Source organism: Arvicola amphibius, chromosome 1 (assembly GCF_903992535.2).
Source record: "Arvicola amphibius chromosome 1, mArvAmp1.2, whole genome shotgun sequence".
Lineage (NCBI taxonomy): Eukaryota > Metazoa > Chordata > Mammalia > Rodentia > Cricetidae > Arvicola > Arvicola amphibius.
This window is the reverse complement of record NC_052047.1, coordinates 166451577-166469165: the sequence shown is the minus strand read 5'-3', so window position 1 is coordinate 166469165 and position 17589 is coordinate 166451577. Positions and strand designations below refer to the sequence as shown.

The window sequence follows — 17589 nt, the reverse complement described above, 5'->3', positions numbered from 1 at the left end:
TGGGCAACAGGACAGTTGTCGGTGTTGTTATCTCTTTGCAGAGAAGAGGGACAGAGGTGAGGTGGCTGTTTTTTCCTTTGCTATCTTTCAAGGCTGTAACATTTTAAAATCACCCCCCCCCCTACACACACACTCCCACACCCCTTGCTGCCACTGTGTCCCAAGGGAAACACAGTAGGGGTGACAAACATTCAGTTGCTGGCCTAATGACACAAACATCTTCCTCCAGGGTCGGAGCGATTGCCCTGTAGTTAAGAGCACTTTTTGCTTTTACACTGGACTGGAGTTCAGTTCCCAGCGCCCACATAGTGGCCTAGTTTTAATCCAAGTCAGGTATATACAAGTACTGAGTTACAACCTGAGGTGCAGTGGTAGCTGCCCCTGAAGGAGAGAGAATGGAGCACATCACAGGAGTCCCCCTCAGCTTCCCTCCAGGGCTTGCCCGAAACCAAAGGGCTTCTGTGGCATATTTCAGTCAGAGAGCAGGTTATTTGTGCTGTGCCTGGGAATGTTAAAATGTCTCTCTCCTAACTCCATCTGTTTAGATACACATTCAGATCAAAGCCCAAGCAAGGTCTTTGTTTATGCTACTGTTTAAATAAGAGCAGCAAGCCTTATTTAATTTTTAATGTCTTCCTTAAGACTATGAGTGGATGCTTGCCCAGTGGTTTGTGCAAACATTTCGAGACTGAGGACTGAGAACTCTGTTCTGACCAGAGGGGTGAGATGCTGCATTACAGAGGCCACTCCGGACGCCGCTGCTTGACCAAGGCCACGCCACCATGGCCTCTGCAGCTCCGCAGCACCCTGAGTTGTCAAAGTAACAAACAGCAGCTGCACAGGGAAGCATTTTGCTTGTCATTCTTATTCCGTCTTTTAGTATTAGTCAAGGTCATGAGTTGTAGGAAAAATATATAATTTAATTCTCAAATAATAACTTTCTCTTTTTTTCCTAAAATACATCGTCAAAAGAGTCCAAAGTTAATAATATATTTGTAGCAGACAGAGAACACGATGATCTGGAATGAGGGCAGAGCTATTCCCCTTTTATAAAAGTCCATATCGTCCCAGAGAAAAGGAAAAGGAGTAAGCGAGAGCAAGCGTACAGGAAATCAGCAAATGCTATGGGAGAATTGTTCCCGCTTTGGAGAATTTGCCATCAGTGATGTGCGGCTGGGCAACCTGTACTGTCTGTCTCCCACAATTGTCCCCTGGATAAAAGTGGGCTCACTCAGCTTAACAGAAACAACACAGAAATAACGAGACAACGCTCAGTCCGGCAATGCAGGTATTCCAGATTCCCAGCCATCACGAGGGAGAGGTTTCCAAGGCATCTTCTCATAGGCATACTGGAAAACAGTTCACTCTTCTGGACTTTCTCTTTCCTTCCCATCCCAAGGTGATGAGTGGATTCACTTGGAATAGGCCACAGGACAGTTTTCCATTCTTCCGTCCACAATTTGAGTTTATCTTAGAGATTTAAATATAGGTCAGAAGTCACTTCATAGGTGGACAGTGATGGACCACTCAGCAGAAACATCTTAGGCTTTGCTTGTACAGCATTGTGAAAAACACTTTAATAAATATGGTTACGCCCGCTTTTCCCACCCCACCAGAGCTTCCGGAATGCACTTGGGTATCCTTCCATGGTCACGGACCCTGAAGCTTCCAGGGCACTGGTTGGGCAGGGACTGTGTAGTCAGTCTCGGGTGGCTGCTCTCTCCATACCAGCGAGTCCTTCTGGGTAGTAGGGCCTCAGTCACTACAGGCAAAGGTGGGTTTTCTCAGCTGCCCTGTGACAACTGGGTTTCACATTTCCTGAAGCTAGATCTGTGGAAGGAGTCTCTGAAATTAAGGAGAGAAAGAAAGATCACAGAAGGATTAATTGGCCTTTTAATTGGGGTGAGGGAATTATGATCCAGAAAGATATTGGTGCTGGGGAGCTTAGTAAATAAAAAGATGAACCGAGACCCATTTACACTGTACACTCTCATACTCACAAACACACAGAGACAGACACACACACACACATGCATGCACATCAGCTACACTGTGTAGTCTTGGGAATACCCTGGCACAAGGCCAATAACAAGGGGCTGGGAGAGGTCAGGGGAAGGTTGGCTGGCTAGAGGCCTGCCTCCAAGGCCCCTAGTCCACTGTTGGTGAGGGGTGCCTCTGCTTTCTGCCAGGAGCAAGTGAGCAAGCTGGATTTGTGGCACCCCAGTGACCTCTTGATGCCCAGGAAGAGGCCTCTCTGGTCCCTGCTTACCTCTTTTGACTGTCAATTCTGAATATGGGCTTGTAGAGCTCTGGGATTTTCCGCTCGATCATGGGCCTGAGGCTGTCCCTCAGCTTGTTGTAGTTCTTCTTGAGCTCCTGCTGGTACTCCCGCTGCTCGGCTGTGATGAGCCGCCTGTTCTTCTCTACAGCCTCACCGCATCTGAGGTGGAAAAGCGAGGTTGTATGTCCTTATTGTCTGTACTGAGTGACTTGGAGAACAGCAGCAGCATGGCAGCTTCTTGAATATCTCTGTTATTATCCAGAATGTTTCCTTAGGGCCTGGTTATCAGCTGACAGGCTCTGGGGATGGGACTGGATCATGGGGCTTTGGAGCTCATCCGTGCATGAGTCCATCTATAGGGTCATTCTCTGATGGGCAACTGGGAGAAATAGGAGGCAGCATCTCAAGGAAGGGAGTGGGCCCTTAAAGGAATGACCTTGGAGGTATTTCTTATCTGTAGCCTTTCTTTGTTTCCTGGCTACCCTGAAAAGAACAGCCTCCTCCAAATCATGTCCTGCCCCCACGATGTTCTGCCTTTTTGTAGGCCAAAGTAATGGATCCAGTTGTCCACCCACTGAAGCTCCAAAAACTGTGGGCTAAGTAAATCTATTTCCGGCAAGTGCTTTGTGTCACTGTGATGTAAAGTTCACAGCCACAACCTCTGATATGCTTGTGTGTGTGTGAGTGTATGTGTATGGTGTATGTAAACATGTGTGATGTGCGCATGTCTGTGCTAGCACTCAGAGATCTAAGGAGGACACTGGGTAGTCTCCTCCATCACTATCTGCCTTATCCCTTTGAGGCAAGGACTCTTCCGGAACATGGGGCTGATGAGTTTTGCCTTGGCAGCACAGCAAACCATAAAGACAGCAATCCTCCTGTCTCTCCTCATTCTTTGATTGCTGTGGTTACAGGAAGGTGTGGGACCATGCCCTGCTTCTTACATGGGTTCTGGGATCCGAACTCAGGTCCTTGTGTTTGTGCAGCAAGTGCTCTTACACACTGAGCCATCACTGAAGCCCCACTAAGAGTGTTTTCAGATCTTGTGGCCCATCAGTTCCCCATAGAGCTTTCCAAAAGCAGACTGTGGCCAAGCTTGGCGACATACCCCTTTAATCCTAGTATTTGGGAGGCAAAGGCATGTGGGTCTCTGTGAGTTCAAGGCCAGCCTGGTCTACAAATGGAATTCAGGACAGCCAAGGCTGTTACACAGAGAAACTCTGTCTCAAAAACAAACAAACAACCTCCAAAACCAAGAAAACCAAAACAAAAGGCACACTGTTAGGTCCTGCTTCAGATTTGAGCGTCAGAACTGCTGGGTTATGCCAGTCATTCAGCCCAGAGTCTTGAAGAAAGCGACCTTACTTGAACACAGGAGCTTAGAGAAATGCTGCCCAGAGAGGTAGACTATAAAGTCACTATCAGCATAAGGCCTTCAGTGTGAAAGCTGACTTGGGAAATTGAAATCTGAGGCTTGTACCACACACATACTGCCTCTCCAAGGCATTACATCATGAACTAGCCCTGTTTATTTACACCCGGAAGCACCAGAAACCTACACAAACTGTACTAGATGCACACTTTCTTGGGGCGCGTGGCCACCCTCACGAGGAGCAATTCCTGCCTAAAATGAGCTCACGGGAGAGACTATAAGCCAAAACTTATAGCTGTGTACGAATGAGAGGCAAGCCATAAGCCAGGTGTGGCGCACATCTTAATCTTAGCACTTGGGAGGCAGAGGCAGGTGGATCTCCATGAGCTGAAGGGCAGCCTGGTCTACACAGTGAGACACTGTCTAAAAAAAAGGAAAAGGAATTAGCGATAACACAGCGAAGTAAGATAAAACAAGACAAAGTAAGAGTAGCTAGAAAACCCAGAGTCGAAACAACTCAAACAGCAACAAAGAGTAGGAAAATGAAAAAGACAAAAAGCCCTAGAAAAGAATGAAGTAGAATTTCTAGAAATGAAGTCACAGAGATAGTAAACCCTTAGGAACCAGGTTAAGCTAGACACTACGGGAGAACTAATGGCAAAGGCTGATAATTGCCCAGAGCTGAAAACAGGGCCCATTCCCCTACTGAATAGATTCTAGCGCACTCCACGGTGGCAGAACTCTACAGCATTAAACCAACAAACAAAAAACCCACCTCAACCCATGGCTACCTGACTTTTGGGACCGGATGAATACAGCATAACTGTTCTAATTCAGTCTCGGCCCCAGCAATCCTTCCACCCACAACTCAGGTCCTCTAGTCACAGAGCATGGGGACAAAGAGCGTGTCCAAGGGATGGGACGGGGTGAGCCAGAAGAGCAGAGAATCTGCACCCAATTTAGTTTTCTTGTTAGTCAGTACAGGTGCAATGAGGAAGAGCAAAGAGATCCGTGTGTGCACGCAGACATGAGTGCAAGGGCCCAAAGAGGCCAAAGGGGCTGGATCCCCTTCGAGCTGGAGTTGCAGGCAGCTGTGAGCCACCTAACGACGGTGCTAAGATCAGACTCAGGTTCCTTGAAAAAGGACAGTTCACATATTCAGCTGCTGAACCATCTTTCCAGCCCCCTAAATCACTTAGTATTTATAATTTTTTTAAATTTATTTTTATTTTATGTGTGCGAGTGTTTTGCCTTCATGGGCCCATGGAGGTCAGAAGAGGGCATCAGATCCCCTGGGACTGGATTTAACGATGGTGGTAAGCCACACGCGGGTGCTGGGAATGGAACCTAGGTCCTCTGCAAAGACAACAGCGCTTTTGAGCTACCTCTCCAGTCCTGATGTTTATCATCTTGTGTCTGTATGTGTGATGTGTATGCACCCGCAGTGTATGCAGTGCATGTGTAGAAGCCAGAAGAAGACATCAGGATTGTCCTGGAGACAGGGTCTCTTACTGGACGTGGGACCAGGCTGCTGGCCAGCAAACCATAGCTATCCTCCTGTCTCTGCCCCTCTCCTATGCTGGGGTCACAGTGCATGCACAGTGACACCTGGCTTTTTATGTGGGCACTGGGGATTTGAACTCAGGTCCTCATGCTTGCACAGCATGCACTCTTACCCATAAGCTATCTCCCCAACCCCAAGTCTTTGCAGAAATGAGAACAATCAGAGAAGGGAGAGAAAATAAGGAAAATATGGTAGTGTTTTTGATGCTCTAGCGGGTTGGGGAGAAGAGGAGACAAATGTGGCATTTGTCTGTCTGAGTTTTTGAAACCTGCAGGCATTTCCTCTTAGGATAGGGCAGAGAGAAGACTTTTTGCTCACTTGGCAGCCATCTGAAGAGTACCAGGAGGCTGGGAGTGCTGACTGCTACATACCAGGCTGCCAGCTGGGTCTGGTCAGCTACAGCTGAGTCAGAAGCCACTGCCCAAGGGCAGGAGAAGCAACTACAGACTTGGGCAGGGCCATGTCCATAGAGCTGTCTTCACAGGAAGGGTGGCTTAGGGTCACCATGGAGTTCTGGGTTACACACCAGCCTCCTGGGAAGCCGAGATGATAGAGCTTACTGAAACACAGGCCCAAGAGGGGCCACACGTGACTTCCAGTGGAGTCACCTCTGCCACCTGGATACAGAGAACACACCTGTGCAAAGCACTTGACGCTGCTGTCCTGTTCTCAGATAGCAGAGACTTCCTCATTGGACTTGGAAGGGCAAGCAACTGGGGGAGGGAAGCTTCATCCACTGCTTGTGCTGTGGGCAATTTACCTGATGAACGGCCATTTTAAAGGGACAGCGTGGAATAAAGTAGAGGGAAAGTTAACTGTAGTTACGTCACAAGGGCAGTAGTGGCCGGCAGGGCTTTCTTCTCTATGGCCTTCCTGCTTGGGGTGAGACCTCTCCACACTTGCAGTATGAAGTGTGTGTGGGGCGAGGTGGTGAGCTGGCACTGACAGCTGGCCCTGAATGGCTCTTGGCTCACATTTGTCTTTTTAAAGGAGGAAGGCAAAAGGGTTGAATGATGACCAGGTGGCGGTGGTGGTGCACGCCTTTGATCCCAGCACTAGGGAGGCAGAGGCAGGTGGATCTCTGTGAGTTCAAGGTCAGCCTGGTCTACACAGTGAGTTTTAAAGGACGTTGACTTTGAATAACTCTGTTCAAAGATCCTCCAAGGAAAACAGATGATTACCTGCCCTGCTCTGCCCTCTGACTGCAGTTTCCGGAGGCCTGAAGCTAATCTGGAGCACACGCCTGGTAGGGATCGGCTAGGGCACTTCATCTATGTGGGGTCTTAGGGAGGACCCACCAATGGTATTGAGTGATCCAGCAGAGGGCATTGATGTGAACCCTAAAAGTGCCTCTTCTCTCAACCAACTTCCTTTTCTGTTTAAATTCTGCCCAGAGCCATTGTGGCTCTGTCCTTCTGAGCATGGCCTGCTCTCAAGCACAGGCTGCCCCAGCTGGACTCCCATGAGGCAGTGGGGCTGGCATTCCTGACAGTCTTACAGCCATGCCATCTTTCTGATAGTCACAGCTCCCTCTCACTACCATCTTCTTCCTTCCACCTGAACATCTGGGACAGACAGTAGGTGTTATTTTCCATAAAGCCTACCTGGGCTCACAATGGACCTGCCCTTTCTGATCTCCATATCCCTCTATCTGGAGCATTTTTAGAGTTCTCAGTACACACTGCACTGTACTGTTACTTAGCAATGCAACATCCCGTCATCAGGGGCAGGGTAAGGCCCAGACCGAATACCCAGAGCAGAGCAGAGCAGACAACACACGCTATACATTCACAGTCCACGAGGTTCAGCAAAGCCCGCCCACTGCCAGCTTTGGAGGCCAACAAATGCAATGAATTTCAAATGAAAAGACGTGGTGAAAAAGTCCTTCTAAATAATAATCATCCAAATAGTTTTCTAGCCCTTTGCTACAATTAATTATCTAGTAATTAGCCAGGCATGATGGCATGCGCCTTTAATCCCAGTATTCCAGAGTCAGAGGTAGGAGGATCTCTGTAAGTCTGAGGATAGCTGTTAAAATAGGAGTTCTAGGCCAGTCAAGAGTACATAGTAAGACATTGTCTCAAGGGAGGAAGGAAGGAAAGAAGGGAAGGAGAGAGGGAGGGAGGGAGGGAGGGAGGAAGGAGGGAGGAAGGGAGGGAGGAAGGGAAAAGAGAAAGAGAGAAGGGGAAGGGAGGAAAGGATGAAGGGAAGAAGAAAGGACCACAAAACAAAAGCAAATAAACTACTATGAAGTAAAGAAAATGTACCTTGTATATAATGGCAGAATTGCTATCAAAAGGGAAACACAACATTAATAGATGTAACCTATCATATACACCTATTTCCAAGCATCCGTGCTTCATTGCGGGAAGAAGTATTCTCTAGACACAGCAAAGTTGGGCATTTCTCCAGAAAGCTTATGATAAAGGCAGTATCTCCATTTCACCCAACAGCAGCATCTTAGTGAGTTTTCAGTAAATTCGGCAAACTAACTTTCAGCTTCCCTTTCTCCCCACCTGCCCTGCAAGGCTATTCCCGTATTCAGACGGGGTACCAAGGTTCTGGATGGCATCATCATGCCCTCCCCAGCCTTCTGTTAGGGCCGCTGGAGACCAGAGGTACCTATCTGTATTGCAGGGATCACATGGCCCTGCCCAAAGAGTCATTTTCTGTCTAGGCTGAACCAGCTGCCCTTGAAGCGAGTTGCACACAAGTCAGTAGCTCATGCGAGGCTGGCTTTGCATGGGGACGTGTCTTCTTTGCGAAAGTCTGGTTTTAGAGCCTTCCCTTTATCTATCCAATTGAGGCAAGTAAGTCACTGTACAGTGTGCAGAACCACATTACTAATGTGGTTAATAATACTATTATATGCAAATAACAACACTAGTCAGGCCAACAGTTTTGACTTAATTGGGTCAGTCACTACCAGCACAGAGAGAATAGGAATGGCTGAGATCCAGAAGACCTGCCACCACTTAGCTCTGCTGCCAACTGGCTCATGTGTGGCCATTAGTAAATTCACCTCCCATCTCCAAACCTCCCGTGCCTCATGTGCAAAGAGAAGAAGATACCTGTCTTACGTCATGACTGCGGGGCGCAGTGCAACAGCGGCCGCAAAGCATCCCACATGTGAAGTGTCAGTTTCTTAGCGGTGAAACAAGCACTGTTGGTCTACTGCCCTGGTCCTTAAGTGTATGAGTAAGTGTGAGTGTGTGTGTGTGTGTGTGTGTGTGTGCATCACAACATCTGGCAGGGCTCTTAAACCAGAGTCTATGATTCAGGACGGTATATGGAATACTTTTTTATTTGCTTTTGTAGCGGTGGTGATGGTACCCACAGCCTCATGCATGTCGGGCAAACACTCCATTGCTGAGCAGTGGCCCCACGCTGCCAGGCCCCAGCCACGACCATCCCCCTTCTTACCGCATTATGAACTCCTTGAAGCATAACCTCAGCTTGTTGTGATGGCGATAGAGCTTTGGGTCAGCGGGAATTTCAGCCAAGAACACTTGGGCTACCTCCAGCGGTCCCTGATGGAGAAAGCGAAACACAATACAGATACTGGAATGAAAATTAAATTGCTTGGGAGAGAGAATGTTGGGAGGGCTCTTTAGTTCAGGCATTTAATTTTGTAGCTTGTTTCATGAAAACAAAGAGCCTAGGGAAATCTTGAATTTCTCAGGAAATTGGTTCCTGAGGAGGATTAAGGGTTTTAGGAGAATACTGACTAGTATTAAGTGCATCTTCTCAATCAAATACTAACCCTACAGCCTTCCCTTCATACCACAAGAAAAGGCTACTGCGAGGGGTTCCTCTAACACAAGAACTATCTCTATCTGTTCAGTCACATTTGCTTCTCTGGTAGCCCTGGTGGAAGAAACCGTTTTGTGTAAGCCCTGGTTTGAGTCAGAGAAAGGCACAGGCCATCTGTGGCCTATGGTTAAGAGAGGAAACTGCTTCTGTTTTCTTCATAGGACAGGGACTCACAAAAGCAGAAGTGTCCTAATGTTTGTATAGTGTTGGTCATACAATAGTCTTTCTCCTGTCTGGTGCCTCTGTTACCCAGATTTTGAGCGGACTTAGACCTTCTGCAGGGGAAGCTGGAGGAGGTGCTGGCTGGGAAGGACAATGGTTGGTGAGTTTTTGAGCATCCTCGTATGGAGAAGTAACATCAAGGCCATAGACAGAAGGTACTAACTAGACTTGTATGTCTCTCCATCTGAGAAAGGCTGAGTTCTATGCTTACCTCATGTGTAATGGTTCTCACAGGGATAAAAAGCACCACCCATTTTAGGTGGCCTGAGAGTCGAGTCCCCAGGTTAATCCTGGTTGGCAAGACCCTTGCTATGTTGGGTATACTTGGTAGCTAACCGAGGAGAGAGATGGGCTGGGCCTTTTCTTCTCTATATACACCTTCGATTAGTGCCAAGCTCTACCTATGCTGGACACGAGTGAGCTCTCTTTAACAGGACTCCAGTTCTGGGTCACATTGCCAGATCTCGTCCCAAATGGAGACTCTGAGAAAATGGCATTTCTTGAACACAGTTCACTCCTTTCTAGAATTTCTCTGGTAAGACTGCATGTGGACTGATTCATCAAGTCTTAAGAAGGGGGCAGACCTCATGAGCAAAAGAGTAAGCCCTAGCCGAGATGCTGTTAGGGAACCCTGCTTACCTGATTCACAGTGGCTCCTACAGAGCCCTGCAGAACCATCTGCAGCATCTTGGCATCAGGGGGCTCCTGGTGTGTGGCCACAGCTAACTGCAGGGTCTTCTTCTTCATATCTTCAATGGCAACTTCAATAGGAGTCAAAACGAACTGAACAGAAGACAACGGGATAATAAGGTCATGGTCTCCCTCACAGTGCCCGGCAAACCTGGAATGCTGACAGAGAGGCTATCTGGCTTTGAAGAAGCAGCTAAGGAAAGACTTCCAGGGGTCTTTGGAGTAATCTGAACAGGCCACGTAGAGAGATGGACCCGACATTTCTTGAGTACCCACATGTTTAGTATTGTAAATGAGTTTCTCTTTTAAACACCCTCCTGTCCTTCCCACTCTACAGTCAAGGGTGAATTTATAAGATCAAGTAAGCAACACAAAATGTATTAAGTGTTAAGGTACAAATTTGATCATAATTGGGCCTCTATTCAAGGCCCATGTTCTTTCTATATAGTTAGGTTTCTTTTTCTATTATTGAACAAGTTACTCGAGTTACAAGGCGGAAAGCACAGCAGCAAGATCTCCTCTCCATTATCACATAAGTTTTTTGGCGTCATTTGTGCCCTTTCCAGCTCACCCTGGTGCAGAGGATTCTCTTCCGGACCGAGCTAGTTGCTAAGTTCTGCTGATTTGGGGTAGGGGCTTTCCTGAATATGATGGGTCAAATCCTGTCTCCCCCAAGCCCACATGCTAAAGTACTAACCTCCAGGAGCTCAGAAGGTGACCCTCTATGTAGGTGGTAAAGTGAGTTTATTAGGGTGGACCTAATTCATATAATTGGTGTCCTTGGGAGATGAGGGCACAAGTGTGTCTATAGGACAAATGATGTAAATTGACACTGGGGGACGGGGTCCTTCAAGTCCAGGGGGCAGGCCTGGGGTAGATTCCAACCAGCCAACCCCTGAATTTGAACTTTCATGCCACTAGAACTGTCGAGACAATACATTTCTGTTGTTTAAGCCATTCAGTTCGTGGCACTTTGTCACATAGCCCAAGCAACGGAAACCATAGAGTAGTTCTAGGGAATTGCATATGGCTATCAGGACACTTGTATAGACAATGTATCTCTGTATTGTGCCTAGAATATCTTACTGTTCAAAAGTCCAAAGCAATAAGAACCACGCTAGATGCCTCTGAAACCTCCTTCTTATCGACAGTCTCCGGGGCAGGCTCCTCCACCCTCTGGGAATGTACCTCCCTGAGGAAGCTGCATCCCTCAACGGTGGTCTAGACAGCTGCTCTCCAGCCAGGTCAGCCGATGAGCGGATGACTGCAAGTCCTCTATTTGCTCACGGACTTGATTAGGCCTGTTACACTTGTTATTTTAATGAAGAACATATAAACTGACGAACTAAGGGTGTGGAAAGAAAGAACTGTTTCTGTGAAGATCAAGCGGAATGCCTGGTTGGGTAAGATGTCATGAAAGTAAGTTGCTATAAAAATTCCTGTCGTATTAGGTATGCACGAGACAGCTGTAAGAGGCTTTGGGCTAGGCTCATCAAGATCCAGAAGTCATCCGCTCACACATCAGTTAACAAGGATTTGTAAGGCTTCATTCTGCATCACGGAAAGCAAGCAAGCTGAAAACCGGGTGTGGTTTATACAAGAAAGACAATGCTATCTGTTGTGACCAGTAAAGCCGTGGATTGGAGGAGGCTGCAGTCAGTATAAAGGGGTGGTATGCGAATCGGCATGTAGGGATTTAAAGGAAAAAGGGAATGTTCGTGATGGACTCTATTAAAATGGGTTAAAGACCATAAGGTCTTTCTTGCCAACATTTTTATTAAGAAACTGAAGTCAAATACTTGGTACACAGGATGAATCTGGAGCCAGAAGCCAGGTTGATAGCCTGCCTCATCTGAGCACCAGCTCAGGGGGACTGCTGATCTGTGGTTCCCTCTCCAGTAATTTAGACTACAAGAATGCCTGAAACACCTATAGGACTTTAGGTATATACACACACACACACACACACACACACACACACTTGAAACAGAAGGCTGGGGTGTAGTATATAGTGTTCACCTAGCAAGCCCAAGGCCTTGAATTTAGTACCTAATACTAGAGGAAAAAAGACTGCACAAACTATTTAAAATTCAAATACAGCCATTCCTCTCTCCATGGAAAGTTGGTTCTGGGAACCACTCTCTCCAACCACACTGAAATCTGAGGATGCTCAGGGTTTTGAACATAAAGTCTACCCATAGCATCACATGCTGAGGGTCTGGCTTCCAACAGAATCCTCCTACATAGCCAGTGGGTGAATCTCTCCATGAATTGATGACAGGAGGCACGACATGAAGTCTAGAGGATGGGCATGACTGGGTGACGTAGGGTCTAGAGAATGGGCGTGATTGGGTGACATAGGTCTAGAGAATGGGCGTGATTGGGTGACATAGGGTCTAGAGGATGGGCGTGATTGGGTGACATAGGTCTAGAGAATGGGTGTGATTGGGTGACAGGTCTAGAGGATGGGTGTGACTGGGTGACATAGGTCTGTGGCAGCATACCCTTGGGACTGTTATTTTTCCTTGACCCCTTTCTGTAAGCCTGACTGTCTGCTTCCTGGTCACTATGATGTGTGCTGAACGGCTCTGCCATGCCTTCTTCACCAAGACGTATGAGACTTCAAAAACTGTGAGCTACAGTAAATCATCCCCTAAAATCTTCAGGCCTTTGGTCACAGCAGTGAGAAACACTCCACAGTGGAGTAGCAAATCCTTCACAGCCAATGACCGTGTAGATAGTTGCTTAACCATATTCTTTAAGGGGAAAATGACAAGGATAAAAGTTCATACAAATTCTTAATAGATATAAACTTTCCCTTAAAAATGCTAATTCATAGTTAGTTAACTCCATGCATACAAAACCTGAGAATATAAAGGGCCAAATGTTTATAATAAGTTTATATGTTTATAAATAAAGTGGAAGAAATGACACTGTAATTAAGTAAGTAACCATGCTATAGAAAAAGTTATGCTACATTTTATATAAATATAAAATATACATATATAAATGTACCATATAAATTATCAATATTAATACATAATATAAATATATAATATACTATAAACATATTATATTTAAGTTTATATATTTATGTATAATATAAACATTTTATATATGATATATAAAATAACTTAAATACATAAGATATTTAAATATATAATATATTGTGTATATAGTATATTAAATATAAAACGATGCTATATTAAAGAGTTAACTATTTAATTTGAAGTGTGGTTTTGAAAGGTGTAACTAACTGAATGGGATTTCCTGGCCCCATAAGAGTGAGGGAATAGCTTTCAAGGGTATCTTTGCACATGCTAGATAAATGCCCTACCACTGAGCTACATCTCCAGCCCTTGCTTTATTCAGATCTTGCTACATAGTTTAAGATGCCTTATACTTTCTCTACAACCGAGAATGCCATCTAGCTCAAGTGTTCCTGCCTCAGCCTCTGGAGTGCTGGAATTATTACTCCCAGATTTGGCACTGCACATGCTGGGTCTCACTAAGTAGTCGTGGTGGCCTTGGAACCTGTTATGCAGATAAGGCTGACCTTGAACTCACAGCCATCCTGTCTGCCTCTGTCTCCTCAGTATTGTAATTACCAGCCTTCTTCTTTTCTATCTTTCTTTTTTTTCAAGATTCCCTTCAGTCTCCTGAGGTAGAGCTAGTGGGTGGGTCCCAGAGATCACCCAGGCCCACTCTCCAGAGGTGGCCACTCCCCTCAGGGTGCATTACCTCCTCCTTCTGGATGACTCGGATCCTGGTCTTGATGTAGGGGAAGGCATGCATGGTGGTGAGCACCGTGTTCCTGCGATACTGTTCGTGCAGCTCTCCCCGAGGCCGCCCCTCCAGGGTGAATGGGGTGGTGTACATGAACCTGCGAAGGTTGAAATTCTTCTCGAAGTAGGTCACCCTGTCTTTCATCTCGTACTCATCAAAATAAGGCTCCACAAAAGTGATCTGTATGTAGGCCTGGAGAGGAAGAGGTGAGAAGAAGGGAAGAGATGAGCCATTCGGCCAGGGAGATGCATGGCACCCTGGAAGGGCATGCTGGGACAGAGCACAACACGCCTTTCCAACCTGGAAAACCACCAGTGCTGAGTGCCTCAGGCCTGGATTCAGAAGCTGCCCTTTCTCCTTTCCGCCCAGGCAGAGAAAGGCCTTTGAGACTGCGGAAGAGAGTGTGCAGTCTTCAGGGAAGAGTGAGGTCTACCTGCTGCCCCTCTAGCATGGCAAAGGCATTCAACTGCTCTTCCAGGGTGGCAGATCTTCCCCACTGAGTTGCTGTGATGAGGACCTGCTAATTCGGTAGTGCAAATGCTTACACTGAGAAAATGCATAGTACTGAGTGTTTGCTAGGATGGAGTAGCTGGAATGTTCCAGTGAGCACTGGGGAACACAAAAATGCATGGCTACTCTATAAGCCAAAGCTCCTTATGTAGCTAAATGACACCCAGTCAAGACCCCCACTCCCTGTGTATACACCAGTGTCTGTGGGGAGGCTTTCCTTGGTTTGGATACACTCATTGCTGTCTTAAGTCAGAGCAGTGATGACCACCCATGTGCAGGACGAGGGTAGGCTCTGAAGCCCCTTCCCTCCCTATGTCCACTGCTCCCCTTCTGTTTGCTACTCTCCGCCCCTAAGATGAAGCTGCAAATGGCTGCTGAGAGGTTTTTCTCTGATGGAGTAGCTGCCTGTAAATTGCACAGAGGATTTCCTGGTGATACACTGATTGTGAGTGCCCATGTGCCTCTAAATAACACCAATAAACTCATTGATTCACCAGGTTAGATGGGAACAGAACCCTTTCTGTGATTTGTTGTAGCCTTTACTATATGAGGTGAGCAGAAACAGACTCTTCAGGAAAGTCACATGACATCAAGAAAATGAAAAGTAATAGTAATACTTTTTATAATCAACAACTAGGAACTGCCCAAACGTCCCTCTGGTGGAGAGAATAAGCAAAGTGTGGTCCATCAACACAATGAGTACTACTCAGCATGACTAGGAAGGAACTCGGCCAACATGGTGAATCTTAGGTGGGGGATGCTGAGTACAAGCAGTCAGCTTCAAAGTGCTGCACGCTCCCACACGTCCATGATCCAGAAAGGCAAATCTACAGAGATTTGGGGAATACAGCTTGGTGACCACTAAAAAAGCCTGGGGAAACATTTCAGAGTGACAGAGTGGTTTTGTACCTTGACTGTCAAGGTAGTGGTTATGTGTGTGTCAAAACGTATTAGACTACACACCAGTGAATCTCTCTCTCTCTCTCTCTCTCTCTCTCTCTCTCTCTCTCTCTCTCTCTCACACACACACACACACACACAGTAGAAAAGGGTGCCTCTGTTAATGAAGAAGAGTTCTTTAAGAACACAAGGAAGAAGACTGGACATGAGCAATGAGTGCAGGCTGAGATACCCACCCAGAGAAGGAAAAGGGTGGGTTACTGACCTCACACTGTAAATCATGCTTTAGAATAATGAAACCTGGGTGTGACTCTGGGTTAGCATTCTCTTTCCAAGCTCACAACCTACCCTGGGAATTTTAAGTGAGGGGAAGGCTCTGACGCTGGAAAGGTCACTTGGGCTGTGCGCAGACCACTGTGGGCACACAGCCAGGGCTATCTTCCAAGGACTCCACACATTCCTGTTCAATGCTTATCATAAGGTTTGCTTTCAGGCCTCCGTTAGGGAATGTTCTGGCAAATGTAGAAAACCTTGTATTTGGTCAATCTGTCCCTATCAGTATCATCTTTTTGCAATCCTGAAGACAGAACTCAGGGAGCCACATGGAGAGGGCAGAGAAGCCGCCCTTCCTCCTGACCTTGCACTCTTTGTATCCATTATTGTACAGCTGCAACCAGAACTATGGTTCTGTTTTGAGCTCAGCATGGTGAATTATCCAACCCAGGGGTATCATGAGAACCCCTAAACTTTTAGCCAGCTGGAAGTATGGGTGGTGTGAGGCGTACGGGAGCCCCACTTGAGGGTCATGATTGAAACAAGGATGTCTTGAACTGGCAAAGTCCCACGCTACATGTGAGCTGTCAGCATCAGAAGTGCATATAGCACTATCAGGTCACGGTGGGATGGGAAACACTTGATGCGGAAGTGAGAAAAAAATGACGCCCCTTGATCCTTCCTCCAATACCGAGGCAATCCTGCACATGGCTAGAAGGAATGCCTGAAACCTAAAGAATGATGTCACTAAACACTGTCAGCCAGAAGCTGCTGTAGTTTTATAGACACCCACACAAATTATGTATACTTGTTTGTATATATCACAATTGTGCCTGCATCCTTGGAGGCCAGAAGAGGGAGTTGGAGGCCATGCAGCTGGAGCTACAGACTGTTGTGAGCCTCCTGATGTAGGTGCAGAGAACCAATCTTGAGCCCTCTGGAAGAACAGAGGGTGCTCTTAACTGCTGAACTTATCTCTCCAGGCCCCAGAAGTTGGAATTTTAAAACATATTTTAAGTTGAAAGTTTAACATTTTATAGAAATGCACTAACGAGCCACAGTGATGAAGAGGAATGTGGTTGGGTATCAGACCTCATGGTACTGCAGTGGCTCTGGAGTCGTTAGCATCATCTTTGAAAGCTGTTCAACTTTTCCAAGCCTCGATTTTCTTATCTATAAAATAGAAGCAACTGATCCTATTCCTAAGGGCTGCTGGAGAATGACGGAAAATTATTTATATACACATACAGCTGGTTTTTAATAAATAAAAGCTCCTAGTATGATTCTTGTTTTTTGAATATGCTTTGTTTTATTTTTTCGTTTTGTTTTGTTTTTGGAGACAGGGTTTCTCTGTGTAGCGCAGGCTGTCCTAGAACTCATTCTATAGACCACGCTGGGCTTGAACTCACAGGGATCTGCCTGCCTCTGCCTCTACCTCCTAAGTGCTGGATTTAGAAGCATGTGCACCACCACCGACCAGCTGAGTATTTTTTTCATTTAAAAAATGATTTATTTTACATCCTGACTGCGGTCTGAGTATGTTTCTTAATAGACCTGATCCATCAGTAATTGAGCCCTGGAGTTGGGGGAAATACTTGTTTGCTAGCTGGTGTGTTGTATGCCTTGTAAATCCTATCACTAGGGAGGTTGAGATGGTAGAATATTGAATTCAAGGCCAACCTGAGCTACATAGTAAGAACCTGTCTCAAAAATCTAAACAGGTTGAGGAGATGGGTCAATGGGTAAAATGCCTGCTGTATAAGCATAAGAACCCGAGTCCAGGTCCCTAGCACCCAGATAAAAAGCCAAGTGTGCTCCTGCATCGCGGATGTGTATCCCCAGTGCGGAGGGCCAAGGACAGCACTGCATCGCGCATGTGTATCCCCAGTGCGGAGGGCCAAGGACCGCACTGTATTGTGCATGTGTAGCCCTAGTGCGGAGGACTATAGACAGCACTGCATCGCGCATGTGTATCCCCAGTGCTGGGGTGGGAGAACTTGGTAGAGACAGGTAGATCCTGGTGTTTAAAGGCCAAACGGGAACTCCAGGTAGAAAAAATAAGGTGGTACATGATAGAGAAAGACACTTGATACTAACTTCTAACTTCCATATGTGGGCATGTATGAGAAGTGTACCTGCATACACATGGGCATATGGCCCACTCACACGTGTGTGTGT

General features: G+C 46.6%; 1 protein-coding gene across 3 annotated transcripts in view; it reads right to left on the bottom strand.

Moving 5' to 3' along the window:
- Positions 1–899: 899 nt before the first annotated feature.
- The window catches only part of Dock8 (dedicator of cytokinesis 8), a 203431-nt gene continuing 186741 nt past the window's right edge, over positions 900–17589 (bottom strand). For all 3 annotated transcript variants that reach the window (XM_038327158.1, XM_038327166.2, XM_038327176.2), the window contains 5 exons: positions 13684–13920; positions 9892–10035; positions 8641–8747; positions 2270–2440; positions 900–1845 (listed from right to left, as the gene is read on the bottom strand). In XM_038327158.1, the coding sequence (XP_038183086.1) occupies positions 1785–1845; positions 2270–2440; positions 8641–8747; positions 9892–10035; positions 13684–13920 (720 nt within the window). In that variant the 3' untranslated portion in view covers positions 900–1784. The remainder of the gene's footprint in view (positions 1846–2269; positions 2441–8640; positions 8748–9891; positions 10036–13683; positions 13921–17589) is intronic.